This window comes from Somniosus microcephalus, unplaced genomic scaffold, assembly GCF_052327205.1.
Source record: "Somniosus microcephalus isolate GS21.2 unplaced genomic scaffold, FLI_Smic_1.0 scaffold164, whole genome shotgun sequence".
Lineage (NCBI taxonomy): Eukaryota > Metazoa > Chordata > Chondrichthyes > Squaliformes > Somniosidae > Somniosus > Somniosus microcephalus.
In genome coordinates this window covers 396,608-414,003 of record NW_028225351.1, presented here as the reverse complement: position 1 = coordinate 414,003, position 17,396 = coordinate 396,608, and the positions used below count along the sequence as shown (strand labels likewise).

General features: G+C 47.5%; 1 protein-coding gene across 1 annotated transcript in view; it reads left to right on the top strand.

Moving 5' to 3' along the window:
• The window catches only part of LOC147082167 (intestinal mucin-like protein), a 110,641-nt gene that overhangs the window by 38,384 nt on the left and 54,861 nt on the right, over positions 1-17,396 (top strand). The window contains exon 4 of the mRNA XM_085980430.1: positions 16,313-16,487. Within this exon, the coding sequence (XP_085836556.1) occupies positions 16,313-16,487 (175 nt within the window). The remainder of the gene's footprint in view (positions 1-16,312; positions 16,488-17,396) is intronic.

The window sequence follows — 17,396 nt, the reverse complement described above, 5'->3', positions numbered from 1 at the left end:
AGTTCAAACTGTTCACAGGACTAGAGAGTGCCTGTTCAAACTATTCACAGGACGAGAGAGTGCCAGTTCAAACTGTCACAGGACTAGAGAGCGCCAGTTCAAACTATTACAGGACAAGAGAGTGCCAGTTCAAACTGTCACAGGACCAGAGAGTGCTAGTTCAAACGGTCACAGGACTAGAGAGTGCCAGTTCAAACTATTCACAGGACTAGAAAGTGTCATTTTAATCTGTCAACAGGACGAGAGAGTGCCAGTTCAAACTGTCCTGTCACAGGACCAGAGAGTGCCAGTTCAAACTGTTCACAGGACAAGAGAGTGGCAGTTCAAACTGTCACAGGACTAGAGAGTTCCAGTTCAAACTGACACATGACTAGAGTACCAGTTCAAACTGTTCGCAGGACCAGAGAGTGCCAGTTCAAACTGACACATGACTAGAGAGTGCCAGTTCAAACTGTCACAGGACTAGAGAGTACCAGTTCAAACTGTCACAGGACTAGAGAGTTCCAGTTCAAACTGACACATGACTAGAGTACCAGTTCAAACTGTTCGCAGGACCAGAGAGTGCCAGTTCAAACTGACACATGACTAGAGAGTACCAGTTCAAACTGACACATGACTGGAGAATACCAGTTCAAGCTGTTCGCAGGACCAGAGAGTGCCAGTTCAAACTGACACATGACTAGAGAGTGCCAGTTCAACTGTCACAGGAGTAGAGAGTGCCAGTTCAAACTGTCACAGGACAAGAGAGTGCCAGTTCAAACTGACACATGACTAGAGAGTACCAGTTCAAACTGTTCACAGGACTAGAGAGTGCCATTTCAAATTGTCACAGGACAAGAGAGTGCCAGTTCAAACTGTCACAGGACTAGAGAGTACCAGTTCAAACTGTTCACAGGACGAGAGTGCGCCAGTTCAAACTGACACATGACTAGAGAGTGCCAGTCCAAACTGTCACAGGACTAGAGAGCGCCAGTTCAAACTGTCACAGGACAAGAGAGTGCCAGTTCAAACTGTCACAGGACCAGAGAGTGCCAGTTCAAACTGACACAGGACAAGAGAATGCCAGTTCAAACTGTCACAGGACTAGAGAGTGCCAGTTCAAACTGTCACAGGACTAGAGAGTGCCAGTTCAAACTGTCACAGGACTAGAGAGTGCCAGTTCAAACTGTCACAGGACTAGAGAGCGCCAGTTCAAACTGTCACAGGACAAGAGAGTGCCAGTTCAAGCTGTTCGCAGGACCAGAGAGTGCCAGTTCAAACTGACACATGACTAGAGAATGCCAGTTCAACTGTCACAGGAGTAGAGAGTGCCAGTTCAAACTGTCACAGGACAAGAGAGTGCCAGTTCAAACTGACACATGACTAGAGAGTACCAGTTCAAACTGTTCACAGGACTAGAGAGTGCCAGTTCAAATTGTCACAGGACAAGAGAGTGCCAGTTCAAACTGTCACAGGACTAGAGAGTACCAGTTCAAACTGTTCACAGGACGAGAGTGCGCCAGTTCAAACTGACACATGACTAGAGAGTGCCAGTTCAAACTGTCACAGGACTAGAGAGCGCCAGTTCAAACTGTCACAGGACAAGAGAGTGCCAGTTCAAACTGTCACAGGACGAGAGAGTGCCAGTTCAAACTGACACAGGACAAGAGAATGCCAGTTCAAACTGTCACAGGACTAGAGAGTGCCAGTTCAAACTGTCACAGGACTAGAGAGTGCCAGTTCAAACTGTCACAGGACTAGAGAGTGCCAGTTCAAACTGTCACAGGACTAGAGAGCGCCAGTTCAAACTGTCACAGGACAAGAGAGTGCCAGTTCAAACTGTCACAGGACTAGAAAGTGCCAGTTCAAACTGTCGCAGGACTAGAGAGCGCCAGTTCAAACTGTCACAGGACAAGAGAGTGCCAGTTCAAACTGTCACAGGACCAGAGAGTGCCCGTTCAAACTGTCACAGGACTAGAGTGTGCCATTTCAAACTGTCACAGGACCAGAGAGTGCCAGTTCAAACTGTCACAGGACTAGAGAGTGCCAGTTCAAACTGTCACAGGACTAGAGAGTGCCAGTTCAAACTGTCCCAGGACTAGAGAGTGCCATTTCAAACTGTCACAGGACTAGAGAGTGCCAGTTCAAACTGTCACAGGACTAGAGAGTGCCAATTCAAACTGTCACAGGACTAGAGAGTGCCAGTTCAAACTGTTACAGGACTAGAGAGTGCCAGTTCAAACTGTCACAGGACTAGAGAGTGCCAGTTCAAACTGACACAGGACCAGAGAGTGCCAGTTCAAACTGTCAAAGGACCAGAGAGTGCCAGTTCAAACTGTTCACAGGACTAGAGAGTGCCAGTTCAAACTGTCACAGGACGAGAGAGCGCCAGTTCAAATTGTCACAGGACTAGAGAGTGCCAGTTCAAACTGTTCACAGGACTAGGGAGTGGCAGTTCAAACTGTTCACAGGACTAGAGAGTGCCAGTTCAAACTGTCACAGCACTAGAGAGTGCCAGTTCAAACTGTCACAGGACTAGAGAGTGCCAGTTCAAACTGTCACAGGACCAGAAAGTGCCAGTTCAAACTGTCACAGGACTAGAGAGCGCCAGTTCAAACTGTCACAGGACAAGTGAGTGCCAGTTCAAACTGTTCACAGGACTAGAGAGTGCCAGTTCAAACTGTCACAGGACCAGAGAGTGCCAGTTCAAACTGTCACAGGAATGGAGAGTGTCAGTTCAAACTGTCACAGGACAAGGGAGTGCCAGTTCAAACTGTCACAGGACTCGAGAGTGCCAGTTCAAACTGTCACAGGACTAGAGAATGCCAGTTCAAACTGTCACAGGACTAGAGAGTGCCAGTTCAAACTGTCACAGGAACAGAGAGTGCCAGTTCAAACTGTCACAGGACTAGAGAGCGCCAGTTCAAACTGTCACAGGGCTAGAGAGTGCCAGTTCAAACTGTTCACAGGACGAGAGAGTGCCAGTTCAAACTGTCACAGGACTCGAGAGTGCAGTTCAAACTGTCACAGGACCAGAGAGTGCCAGTTCAGACTGTCACAGGACTGGAGAGTGCCAGTTCAAACAGTCACAGGACTTGAGAGTGCCAGTTCAGACTGTCACAGGACTACAGAGTGCCAGTTCAAACTGTCACAGGACTAGAGAGTGCCAGTTCAGACTGTCGCAGGACTAGATAGTGCCAGTTCAAACTGTCACAGGACCAGAGAGTGCCAGTTCAAACTGTCACAGGACTAGAGAGTGCCAGTTCAGACTGTCACAGGACTAGATAGTGCCAGTTCAAACTGTCACAGGACCAGAGAGTGCCAGTTCAGACTGTCACAGGACTAGAGAGTGCCAGTTCAAACTGTCACAGGACTCGAGAGTGCAGTTCAAACTGTCACAGGACTAGAGAGTGCCAGTTCAAACTGTCACAGGACTCGAGAGTGCCAGTTCAAACTGTCACAGGACTCGAGAGTGCCAGTTCAAACTGTCATATGACTTGAGAGTGCCAGTTCAAACTGTCACAGGACTCGAGAGTGCCAGTTAAAACTGTCACAGGACTAGAGAGTGCCAGTTCAAACTGTCACAGGACTTGAGACTGCCAGTTCAAACTGTCACAGGACTGGAGAGTGCCAGTTCAATCTGTCACAGGACTCGAGAGTGCCAGTTCAAACTGCCACAGGACTCGAGATTGCCAGTTCAAACTGTCACAGGACTAGAGAGTGCCAGTTCAAACTGTCACAGGACTAGAGAGTGCCAGTTCAAACTGTCACAGGACTAGAGAATGCCAGTTGAAACTGTCACAGAACTAGAGAGTGCCAGTTCAAACTGTCACAGGACTAGAGAGTGCCAGTTCAGACTGTCACAGGACTAGAGAGTGCCAGTTCAAACTGTCACAGGACCAGAGAGTGCCAGTTCAGACTGTCACAGGACGAGAGAGAGCCAGTTCAAACTGTCACAGGACTAGAGAGTGCCAGTTCAGACTGTCACAGGACTAGAGAGTGCCAGTTCAGACTGTCACAGGACTAGAGAGTGCCAGCTCAAACTGTCACAGGACTCGAGAGTGCCAGTTCAAACTGTCACAGGACCCGAGAGTGCAGTTCAAACTGTCACAGGACCAGAGAGTGCCAGTTCAAACTGTCACAGGACTTGAGAGTGCCAGTTCAAACTGTCACAGGACTCGAGAGTGCAGTTCAAACTGTCACAGGACTAGAGAGTGCCAGTTCAAACTGTCACAGGACTTGAGAGTGCCAGTTCAAACTGTCACAGGACAAGAGAGTGCCAGTTCAAACTGTCACTGGACTCGAGAGTGCAGTTCAAACTGTCACAGGACTAGTGAGTGCCAGTTCAAACTGTCACAGGACTCGAGAGTGCCAGTTCAAACTGTCACTGGACTCGAGAGTGCCAGTTCAAACTGTCACAGGACTCGAGAGTGCCAGTTCAAACTGTCACAGGACTCGAGAGTGCCAGTTAAAACTGTCACAGGACCAGAGAGTGCCAGTTCAAACTGTCACAGGACTCGAGACTGCCAGTTCGAACTGTCACAGGACTGGAGAGTGCCAGTTCAATCTGTCACAGGACTCGAGAGTGCCAGTTCAAACTGTCACAGGACTCGAGATTGCCAGTTCAAACTGTCACAGGACTATAGAGTGCCAGTTCAAACTGTCACAGGACTAGAGAGTGCCAGTTGAAACTGTCACAGGACTAGAGAGTGCCAGTTCAAATTGTCACAGGGCTAGACAGTGCCAGTTCAAATTGTCACAGGACGAGAGAACGCCAGTTCAAACTGTCACAGGACCAGAGAGTGCAAGTTCAAACTGTCACAGGACTAGAGAGCACCAGTTCAAACTGTCACAGGACGAGAGAGTGCCAGTTCAAACTGTCACAGGACTAGAGAGTGCCAGTTCAAACTGTAACAGGCCTAGAGAGTGCCAGTTCAAACTATCACAGGACTAGAGAGTGCCAGTTCAATCTGTCACAGGATAAGAGAGTGCCAGTTCAAACTGTCACAGGACAAGGGAGTGCCAGTTCAAACTGTCACCGGACTGGAGAGTGCCAGTTCAAACTGTCACAGGACTAGAGAGTGCCAGTTCAAATTGTCACAGGACTAGAGAATGCCAGTTCAAACTGTCACAGGACCAGAGAGTGCCAGTTCAAACTGTCACTGGACTAGAGAGCGCCAGTTCAAACTGTCACAGGACTAGAGAGTGCCAGTTCAAACTGTCGCAGAACTGGAAAGTGCCATTTCAAACTGTCACAGGGCTAGAGAGTGCCAGTTCAAACTGTTCACAGGAGAAGAGAGTGCCAGTTCAAACTGTCACAGGACTAGAGAGTGCCAGTTCAAACTGTCACAGGACCAGAGAGTGCCAGTTCAAATTGTTCACAGGACTAGAGAGTGCCAGTTTAAACTGACACATGACTGGAGAGTACCAGTTCAAACTGACACATGACGAAAGAGTACCAGTTCAAACTGTCACAGGACTAGAGAGTGCCAGTTCAAACTGACACATGACTAGAGAGTGCCAGTTCCAACTGTTCGCAGGACGAGAGAGTGCCAGTTCAAACTGTCACAGGACTAGAGAATGCCAGTTCAAACTGTTCACTGGACTAGAGAGTGCCAGTTCAAACTATTCACAGGACCAGAGAGTGCCAGTTCAAACTTTTACAGGACCAGAGAGTGCCAGTTCAAACGGTCACAGGACTAGAGAGTGCCAGTTCAAACTGTTCACAGGACTAGAGAGTGCCAGTTCAAACTATTCACAGGACTAGAAAGTGTCATTTTAATCTGTCAACAGGACGAGAGAGTGCCAGTTCAAACTGTCCTGTCAGAGGACCAGAGAGTGCCAGTTCAAACTGACACAAGACTAGAGTGCCACTTCAAACTGTCACAGGACTAGAGAGTTCCAGTTCAAACTGACACATGACTAGAGAGGACCATTTCAAACTGTTCGCAGGACCAGAGAGTGCCAGTTCAAACTGGCACATGACTAGAGAGTGCCAGGTCAAACTGTCACAGGACTAGAGAGTGCCAGTTCAAACTGACACATGACTAGAGAGTACCAGTTCAAACTGACACATGACTAGAGAGTACCAGTTCAAGCTGTTCGCAGGACCAGAGACTGCCAGTTCAAACTGACACATGACTAGAGAGTGCCAGTTCAAACTGTCACAGGACAAGAGAGTGCCAGTTCAAACTGACACATGACTAGAGAGTACCAGTTCAAACTGTTCACAGGACTAGAGAGTGCCAGTTCAAACTGTCACAGGACGAGAGAGCGCCAGTTCAAACTGACACATGACTAGAGAGTGCCAGTTCAAACTGTCACAGGACCAGAGAATGCCAGTTCAAACTGTCACAGGACTAGAGAGTGCCAGTTGAAACTGTCACAGGACTAGAGAGCGCCAGTTCAAACTGTCACAGGACAAGAGCGTGCCAGTTCAAACTGTCACAGGACCGGAGAGTGCCAGTTCAAACTGACACAGGACTAGAGAGTGCCAGTTCAAACTGTCACAGGACCAGAGAGTGCCAGTTCAAACTGACACAGGACAAGAGAGTGCCAGTTCAAACTGTCACAGGGCTAGAGAGTGCCAGTTCAAACTGTCCCAGGACTAGAGAGTGCCATTTCAAACTGTCACAGGACTAGAGAGTGCCAGTTCAAACTGTCACAGGACTAGAGAGTGCCAGTTCAAACTGTCACAGGACTAGAGAGTGCCAGTTCAAACTGTAACAGGCCTAGAGAGTGCCAGTTCAAACTATCACAGGACCAGAGAGTGCCAGTTCAATCTGTCACAGGATAAGAGAGTGCCAGTTCAAACTGTCACAGGACAAGGGAGTGCCAGTTCAAACTGTCACAGGACTGGAGAGTGCCAGTTCAAATTGTCACAGGACTAGAGAATGCCAGTTCAAACTGTCACAGGACTAGAGAGTGCCAGTTCAAACTGTCACAGGACCAGAGAGTGCCAGTTCAAACTGTCACAGGACTAGAGAGCGCCAGTTCAAACTGTCACAGGACTAGAGAGTGCCAGTTCAAACTGTCGCAGAACTGGAGAGTGCCATTTCAAACTGTCACAGGGCTAGAGAGTGCCAGTTCAAACTGTTCACAGGACAAGAGAGTGCCAGTTCAAACTGTCACAGGACTAGAGAGTGCCAGTTCAAACTGTCACAGGACCAGAGAGTGCCAGTTCAAACTGTCACAGGACTAGAGAGTGCCAGTTCAAACTGTCACAGGACTAGAGAGTGCCAGTTCAAACTGTCACAGGACCAGAGAGTGCCAGTTCAACCTGTCACAGGACTAGAGAGTGCCAGTTCAAATTGTTCACAGGACTAGAGAGTGCCAGTTTAAACTGACACATGACTGGAGAGTACCAGTTCAAACTGACACATGACGAAAGAGTACCAGTTCAAACTGTTTGCAGGACCAGAGAGTGCCAGTTCAAACTGACACATGACTAGAGAGTGCCAGTTCAACTGTCACAGGACTAGAGAGTGCCAGTTCAAACTGACACATGACTAGAGAGTGCCAGTTCCAACTGTTCGCAGGACGAGAGAGTGCCAGTTCAAACTGTCACAGGACTAGAGAATGCCAGTTCAAACTGTTCACTGGACTAGAGAATGCCAGTTCAAACTATTCACAGGACTAGAGAGTGCCAGTTCAAACTTTTACAGGACCAGAGAGTGCCAGTTCAAACTGTCACAGGACCAGAGAATGCCAGATCAAACTGTCGCAGGACCAGAGAGTGCCAGTTCAAACGGTCACAGGACTAGAGAGTGCCAGTTCAAACTGTTCACAGGACTAGAGAGTGCCAGTTCAAACTATTCACAGGACTAGAAAGTGTCATTTTAATCTGTCAACAGGACGAGAGAGTGCCAGTTCAAACTGTCCTGTCACAGGACCAGAGAGTGCCAGTTCACACTGTTCACAGGACAAGAGAGTGGCAGTTCAAACTGTCACAGGACTAGAGAGTTCCAGTTCAAACTGACACAAGACTAGAGTGCCACTTCAAACTGTCACAGGACTAGAGAGTTCCAGTTCAAACTGACACATGACTAGAGAGGACCATTTCAAACTGTTCGCAGGACCAGAGAGTGCCAGTTCAAACTGGCACATGACTAGAGAGTGCCAGTTCAAACTGTCACAGGACTAGAGAGTGCCAGTTCAAACTGACACATGACTAGAGAGTACCAGTTCAAACTGACACATGACTAGAGAGTACCAGTTCAAGCTGTTCGCAGGACCAGAGACTGCCAGTTCAAACTGACACATGACTAGAGAGTGCCAGTTCAAACTGTCACAGGACAAGAGAGTGCCAGTTCAAACTGACACATGACTAGAGGGTACCAGTTCAAACTGTTCACAGGACTAGAGAGTGCCAGTTCAAACTGTCACAGGACGAGAGAGCGCCAGTTCAAACTGACACATGACTAGAGAGTGCCAGTTCAAACTGTCACAGGACCAGAGAATGCCATTTCAAACTGTCACAGGACTCGAGATTGCCAGTTCAAACTGTCACAGGACTATAGAGTGCCAGTTCAAACTGTCACAGGACTAGAGAGTGCCAGTTGAAACTTTCACAGGACTAGAGAGTGCCAGTTCAAATTGTCACAGGGCTAGACAGAGCCAGTTCAAATTGTCACAGGACGAGAGAACGCCAGTTCAAACTGTCACAGGACCAGAGAGTGCCAGTTCAAACTGTCACAGGACTAGAGAGCTCCAGTTCAAACTGTCACAGGACTAGAGAGTGCCAGTTCAAACTGTAACAGGCCTAGAGAGTGCCAGTTCAAACTATCACAGGACTAGAGAGTGCCAGTTCAATCTGTCACAGGATAAGAGAGTGCCAGTTCAAACTGTCACAGGACAAGGGAGTGCCAGTTCAAACTGTCACAGGACTGGAGAGTGCCAGTTCAAATTGTCACAGGACTAGAGAATGCCAGTTCAAACTGTCACAGAACTAGAGAGTGCCAGTTCAAACTGTCACAGGACCAGAGAGTGCCAGTTCAAACTGTCACAGGACTAGAGAGTGCCAGTTCAAACTGTCGCAGGACTAGAGAGTGCCACTTCAACCTGTCACAGGACTAGAGAGTGCCAGTTCAAATTGTTCACAGGACTAGAGAGTGCCAGTTTAAACTGACACATGACTGGAGAGTACCAGTTCAAACTGACACATGACGAAAGAGTACCAATTCAAACTGTTTGCAGGACCAGAGAGTGCCAGTTCAAACTGACACATGACTAGAGAGTACCAGTTCAAGCTGTTCGCAGGACCAGAGACTGCCAGTTCAAACTGACACATGACTAGAGAGTGCCAGTTCAAACTGTCACAGGACAAGAGAGTGCCAGTTCAAACTGACACATGACTAGAGAATACCAGTTCAAACTGTTCACAGGACTAGAGAGTGCCAGTTCAAACTGTCACAGGACGAGAGAGCGCCAGTTCAAACTGACACATGACTAGAGAGTGCCAGTTCAAACTGTCACAGGACCAGAGAATGCCAGTTCAAACTGTCACAGGACTAGAGAGTGCCAGTTCAAACTATTCACAGGACTAGAGAGTGCCAGTTCAAACTATTCACAGGACTAGAGAGTGCCAGTTGAAACTGTCACAGGACTAGAGAGTGCCAGTTCAAACTGTCACATGACTAGAGAGTGCCAGTTCAAACTGTCACAGGACCAGAGAGTGCCAGTTCAAACTGACACAGGACAAGAGAGTGCCAGTTCAAACTGTCACAGGACTTGAGAGTGCCAGTTCAAACTGTCACAGGACAAGAGAGTGCCAGTTCAAACTGTCACTGGACTCGAGAGTGCAGTTCAAACTGTCACAGGACTAGTGAGTGCCAGTTCAAACTGTCACAGGACTCGAGAGTGCCAGTTCAAACTGTCACTGGACTCGAGAGTGCCAGTTCAAACTGTCACAGGACTCGAGAGTGCCAGTTCAAACTGTCACAGGACTCGAGAGTGCCAGTTCAAACTGTCACAGGACTCGAGAGTGCCAGTTCAAACTGTCACAGGACTCGAGAGTGCCAGTTAAAACTGTCACAGGACCAGAGAGTGCCAGTTCAAACTGTCACAGGACTCGAGACTGCCAGTTCGAACTGTCACAGGACTGGAGAGTGCCAGTTCAATCTGTCACAGGACTCGAGAGTGCCAGTTCAAACTGTCACAGGACTCGAGATTGCCAGTTCAAACTGTCACAGGACTATAGAGTGCCAGTTCAAACTGTCACAGGACTAGAGAGTGCCAGTTGAAACTGTCACAGGACTAGAGAGTGCCAGTTCAAATTGTCACAGGGCTAGACAGTGCCAGTTCAAATTGTCACAGGACGAGAGAACGCCAGTTCAAACTGTCACAGGACCAGAGAGTGCAAGTTCAAACTGTCACAGGACTAGAGAGCACCAGTTCAAACTGTCACAGGACGAGAGAGTGCCAGTTCAAACTGTCACAGGACTAGAGAGTGCCAGTTCAAACTGTAACAGGCCTAGAGAGTGCCAGTTCAAACTATCACAGGACTAGAGAGTGCCAGTTCAATCTGTCACAGGATAAGAGAGTGCCAGTTCAAACTGTCACAGGACAAGGGAGTGCCAGTTCAAACTGTCACCGGACTGGAGAGTGCCAGTTCAAACTGTCACAGGACTAGAGAGTGCCAGTTCAAATTGTCACAGGACTAGAGAATGCCAGTTCAAACTGTCACAGGACCAGAGAGTGCCAGTTCAAACTGTCACAGGACTAGAGAGCGCCAGTTCAAACTGTCACAGGACTAGAGAGTGCCAGTTCAAACTGTCGCAGAACTGGAGAGTGCCATTTCAAACTGTCACAGGGCTAGAGAGTGCCAGTTCAAACTGTTCACAGGAGAAGAGAGTGCCAGTTCAAACTGTCACAGGACTAGAGAGTGCCAGTTCAAACTGTCACAGGACCAGAGAGTGCCAGTTCAAATTGTTCACAGGACTAGAGAGTGCCAGTTTAAACTGACACATGACTGGAGAGTACCAGTTCAAACTGACACATGACGAAAGAGTACCAGTTCAAACTGTTTGCAGGACCAGAGAGTACCAGTTCAAACTGACACATGACTAGAGAGTGCCAGTTCAACTGTCACAGGACTAGAGAGTGCCAGTTCAAACTGACACATGACTAGAGAGTGCCAGTTCCAACTGTTCGCAGGACGAGAGAGTGCCAGTTCAAACTGTCACAGGACTAGAGAATGCCAGTTCAAACTGTTCACTGGACTAGAGAGTGCCAGTTCAAACTATTCACAGGACCAGAGAGTGCCAGTTCAAACTTTTACAGGACCAGAGAGTGCCAGTTCAAACGGTCACAGGACTAGAGAGTGTCATTTTAATCTGTCAACAGGACGAGAGAGTGCCAGTTCAAACTGTCCTGTCAGAGGACCAGAGAGTGCCAGTTCAAACTGACACAAGACTAGAGTGCCACTTCAAACTGTCACAGGACTAGAGAGTTCCAGTTCAAACTGACACATGACTAGAGAGGACCATTTCAAACTGTTCGCAGGACCAGAGAGTGCCAGTTCAAACTGGCACATGACTAGAGAGTGCCAGGTCAAACTGTCACAGGACTAGAGAGTGCCAGTTCAAACTGACACATGACTAGAGAGTACCAGTTCAAACTGACACATGACTAGAGAGTACCAGTTCAAGCTGTTCGCAGGACCAGAGACTGCCAGTTCAAACTGACACATGACTAGAGAGTGCCAGTTCAAACTGTCACAGGACAAGAGAGTGCCAGTTCAAACTGACACATGACTAGAGAGTACCAGTTCAAACTGTTCACAGGACTAGAGAGTGCCAGTTCAAACTGTCACAGGACGAGAGAGCGCCAGTTCAAACTGACACATGACTAGAGAGTGCCAGTTCAAACTGTCACAGGACCAGAGAATGCCAGTTCAAACTGTCACAGGACTAGAGAGTGCCAGTTGAAACTGTCACAGGACTAGAGAGCGCCAGTTCAAACTGTCACAGGACAAGAGCGTGCCAGTTCAAACTGTCACAGGACCGGAGAGTGCCAGTTCAAACTGACACAGGACTAGAGAGTGCCAGTTCAAACTGTCACAGGACCAGAGAGTGCCAGTTCAAACTGACACAGGACAAGAGAGTGCCAGTTCAAACTGTCACAGGGCTAGAGAGTGCCAGTTCAAACTGGCCCAGGACTAGAGAGTGCCATTTCAAACTGTCACAGGACTAGAGAGTGCCAGTTCAAACTGTCACAGGACTAGAGAGTGCCAGTTCAAACTGTCACAGGACTAGAGAGTGCCAGTTCAAACTGTAACAGGCCTAGAGAGTGCCAGTTCAAACTATCACAGGACCAGAGAGTGCCAGTTCAATCTGTCACAGGATAAGAGAGTGCCAGTTCAAACTGTCACAGGACAAGGGAGTGCCAGTTCAAACTGTCACAGGACTGGAGAGTGCCAGTTCAAATTGTCACAGGACTAGAGAATGCCAGTTCAAACTGTCACAGGACTAGAGAGTGCCAGTTCAAACTGTCACAGGACCAGAGAGTGCCAGTTCAAACTGTCACAGGACTAGAGAGCGCCAGTTCAAACTGTCACAGGACTAGAGAGTGCCAGTTCAAACTGTCGCAGAACTGGAGAGTGCCATTTCAAACTGTCACAGGGCTAGAGAGTGCCAGTTCAAACTGTTCACAGGACAAGAGAGTGCCAGTTCAAACTGTCACAGGACTAGAGAGTGCCAGTTCAAACTGTCACAGGACCAGAGAGTGCCAGTTCAAACTGTCACAGGACTAGAGAGTGCCAGTTCAAACTGTCACAGGACTAGAGAGTGCCAGTTCAAACTGTCACAGGACCAGAGAGTGCCAGTTCAACCTGTCACAGGACTAGAGAGTGCCAGTTCAAATTGTTCACAGGACTAGAGAGTGCCAGTTTAAACTGACACATGACTGGAGAGTACCAGTTCAAACTGACACATGACGAAAGAGTACCAGTTCAAACTGTTTGCAGGACCAGAGAGTGCCAGTTCAAACTGACACATGACTAGAGAGTGCCAGTTCAACTGTCACAGGACTAGAGAGTGCCAGTTCAAACTGACACATGACTAGAGAGTGCCAGTTCCAACTGTTCGCAGGACGAGAGAGTGCCAGTTCAAACTGTCACAGGACTAGAGAATGCCAGTTCAAACTGTTCACTGGACTAGAGAATGCCAGTTCAAACTATTCACAGGACTAGAGAGTGCCAGTTCAAACTTTTACAGGACCAGAGAGTGCCAGTTCAAACTGTCACAGGACCAGAGAATGCCAGATCAAACTGTCGCAGGACCAGAGAGTGCCAGTTCAAACGGTCACAGGACTAGAGAGTGCCAGTTCAAACTGTTCACAGGACTAGAGAGTGCCAGTTCAAACTATTCACAGGACTAGAAAGTGTCATTTTAATCTGTCAACAGGACGAGAGAGTGCCAGTTCAAACTGTCCTGTCACAGGACCAGAGAGTGCCAGTTCACACTGTTCACAGGACAAGAGAGTGGCAGTTCAAACTGTCACAGGACTAGAGAGTTCCAGTTCAAACTGACACAAGACTAGAGTGCCACTTCAAACTGTCACAGGACTAGAGAGTTCCAGTTCAAACTGACACATGACTAGAGAGGACCATTTCAAACTGTTCGCAGGACCAGAGAGTGCCAGTTCAAACTGGCACATGACTAGAGAGTGCCAGTTCAAACTGTCACAGGACTAGAGAGTGCCAGTTCAAACTGACACATGACTAGAGAGTACCAGTTCAAACTGACACATGACTAGAGAGTACCAGTTCAAGCTGTTCGCAGGACCAGAGACTGCCAGTTCAAACTGACACATGACTAGAGAGTGCCAGTTCAAACTGTCACAGGACAAGAGAGTGCCAGTTCAAACTGACACATGACTAGAGGGTACCAGTTCAAACTGTTCACAGGACTAGAGAGTGCCAGTTCAAACTGTCACAGGACGAGAGAGCGCCAGTTCAAACTGACACATGACTAGAGAGTGCCAGTTCAAACTGTCACAGGACCAGAGAATGCCAGTTCAAACTGTCACAGGACTCGAGATTGCCAGTTCAAACTGTCACAGGACTATAGAGTGCCAGTTCAAACTGTCACAGGACTAGAGAGTGCCAGTTGAAACTGTCACAGGACTAGAGAGTGCCAGTTCAAATTGTCACAGGGCTAGACAGAGCCAGTTCAAATTGTCACAGGACGAGAGAACGCCAGTTCAAACTGTCACAGGACCAGAGAGTGCCAGTTCAAACTGTCACAGGACTAGAGAGCTCCAGTTCAAACTGTCGCAGGACTAGAGAGTGCCAGTTCAAACTGTAACAGGCCTAGAGAGTGCCAGTTCAAACTATCACAGGACTAGAGAGTGCCAGTTCAATCTGTCACAGGATAAGAGAGTGCCAGTTCAAACTGTCACAGGACAAGGGAGTGCCAGTTCAAACTGTCACAGGACTGGAGAGTGCCAGTTCAAATTGTCACAGGACTAGAGAATGCCAGTTCAAACTGTCACAGAACTAGAGAGTGCCAGTTCAAACTGTCACAGGACCAGAGAGTGCCAGTTCAAACTGTCACAGGACTAGAGAGTGCCAGTTCAAACTGTCGCAGAACTGGAGAGTGCCATTTCAAACTGTCACAGGGCTTGAGAGTGCCAGTTCAAACTGTTCACAGGACAAGAGAGTGCCAGTTCAAACTGTCACAGGACTAGAGAGTGCCAGTTCAAACTGTCACAGGACCAGAGAGTGCCAGTTCAAACTGTCACAGGACTAGAGAGTGCCACTTCAACCTGTCACAGGACTAGAGAGTGCCAGTTCAAATTGTTCACAGGACTAGAGAGTGCCAGTTTAAACTGACACATGACTGGAGAGTACCAGTTCAAACTGACACATGACGAAAGAGTACCAATTCAAACTGTTTGCAGGACCAGAGAGTGCCAGTTCAAACTGACACATGACTAGAGAGTACCAGTTCAAGCTGTTCGCAGGACCAGAGACTGCCAGTTCAAACTGACACATGACTAGAGAGTGCCAGTTCAAACTGTCACAGGACAAGAGAGTGCCAGTTCAAACTGACACATGACTAGAGAATACCAGTTCAAACTGTTCACAGGACTAGAGAGTGCCAGTTCAAACTGTCACAGGACGAGAGAGCGCCAGTTCAAACTGACACATGACTAGAGAGTGCCAGTTCAAACTGTCACAGGACCAGAGAATGCCAGTTCAAACTGTCACAGGACTAGAGAGTGCCAGTTCAAACTATTCACAGGACTAGAGAGTGCCAGTTCAAACTATTCACAGGACTAGAGAGTGCCAGTTGAAACTGTCACAGGACTAGAGAGTGCCAGTTCAAACTGTCACATGACTAGAGAGTGCCAGTTCAAACTGTCACAGGACCAGAGAGTGCCAGTTCAAACTGTCACAGGACTAGAGAGTGCCAGTTCAAACTGTCACATGACTAGAGAGTGCCAGTTCAAACTGACACAGGACAAGAGAGTGCCAGTTCAAACTGTCACAGGACACTCGGCACTGCTGGTGGATCCAGGTTCTGTCCCAAATTCCTCCTCCGACCCCACAGTGGAAAGCAAGCTTTCCACCTTCTCCAGCCCCAGCATTTCACCAATGTCAAAACATTATACAGTGAGAAAAGCCTATCTCCCTGTCTCAGTGCAGATGTCAGTGGGATGTTTGGCGCTGTTTGCTTCAGCCATAACATACGGTCAGGGGTGGGCCATTTAGCCCCTCGAGCTTGTTCCCCCAATCAATGAGATCAGGGCTGATCTGCGACCTAACTGCATATACCTGTCTTTGCCCCGTGTTCCGCAATACCTTTGGTTAACAAAAATCTGTCAATCTCAAGATTTAAAATTAACAATTGATTTAGCATTGTCGTTTGCGGAAGAGAGTTCCAACTTCTACTACCCTTTGTGTGTAGAAGCGTTTCCTAATTTCACTCCTGAAAGGTCTGGTTCTAATTTTTAGACTATGCTTCCTAGTCCTAGACTCCCCAACCAACAGAAATAGTTTCTCTCTATCTACTCTATCTGCTCCCCTTAATATCTTGAAAACTTCGATCAGATCACCCCTTAATCTTCTTACTTCTCGGGAATACAACCCTAATTTGTGCAATCTCTTGATGGGGTGGAGCAGATGGAAGATCCACACACGACCCCCCTGGCCGGAATTTAAAAGCCCAGTCTAAAGGGGATGGATTCCTGTCACAGCCAGGTTTGGACTCCTCCCAGGCAAAAATGGGATTTACAGCCTCTGTCGCCCCAGGAATTCAATAAATGCCATGTTACTTAAGTCCTGTTTTTAAGAATTGAAATATTTTCCTTTTCTCTCCACAAACTGCAGATAAACGAAACTTGGATGCTTGCCAATTGCACAATGGGAATCTGTATAGGGAACAACACCGTTTCTGTGGTGCCGGTGAAATGTCCAAGTGCTAAACCGATCACATGTCAAAATGGACTGCAACCCAAAAGAGCTTATGACCAGTCTGGCTGTTGCTATCAGTATGAGTGTGACTGTGAGTATTGCAGGAGGAACTGCATTGCCAAAATTTAATAGTGATGTAAAAGATACAGAGATGGAGGCAGCATATTGAAGCATATTCCACATTACCTTAATAACTGGAGTACCAGGACATTACCTTAAACCTGGTAAATGTGATCCCTTAATATTTGTCTCCATCTGGTGGATAACTTAAGCATTACATCCCAGATTACTATAGTTTCTGAAGGCGTTTTTTCAGAGTTAGAAAAATCGCAAGAATCAGGAAATGAGGAAATTTTAATTAGGAGATCTCAAACCTTCACAGGGTAAAACTCTCTCTGCTGGACTTCATTATTCTTTAACTCCAACCTTAGAAGCAGCCCTCCTAGTGCACTAATACAACATGTTCCCATTCCCCATATCATCTATCCTATTGCCTCTGTGAGAGACAAAGAAAGAAATAATTTATACAGTGCCTACTCACATCCTTAGCTTCTCACAAAGCATGGCTCATCCAACAAATTGCTTTTTTAAGTACAATCACTTTTGTTGTGTTAACAAAAATGGCAATCAATTTGCATAAAGCAAGGTCCCCACAAACTGAAAATGTGTTAAATAAGCCAGTTAATCTATTTTGGTGTTGGTTAAGGAATGAATTTTGAAGAACCTCCTGCTCTTCTTCGAATAATGCTTTGGGGCCCAAACAAGCAGATGGGGCCTCAATTTAACGTTGGTTTAATGTCTCATCTTAAAGGCAGCACCTCTGGCAATGTGACATTCCCTCAATGATGCACTGGAATCTTAGCCTCAACTATTTGCTAAAGTGCTGAGTAGGGCTTCAAACTATGATCTTCTGAATCAGCGGCATGAATGCAACCAACAGAGCCAAACTGACTGCTAATTTAATGGCAAATTAAAGGATGCTTTGCAGTGTGGGAAATGG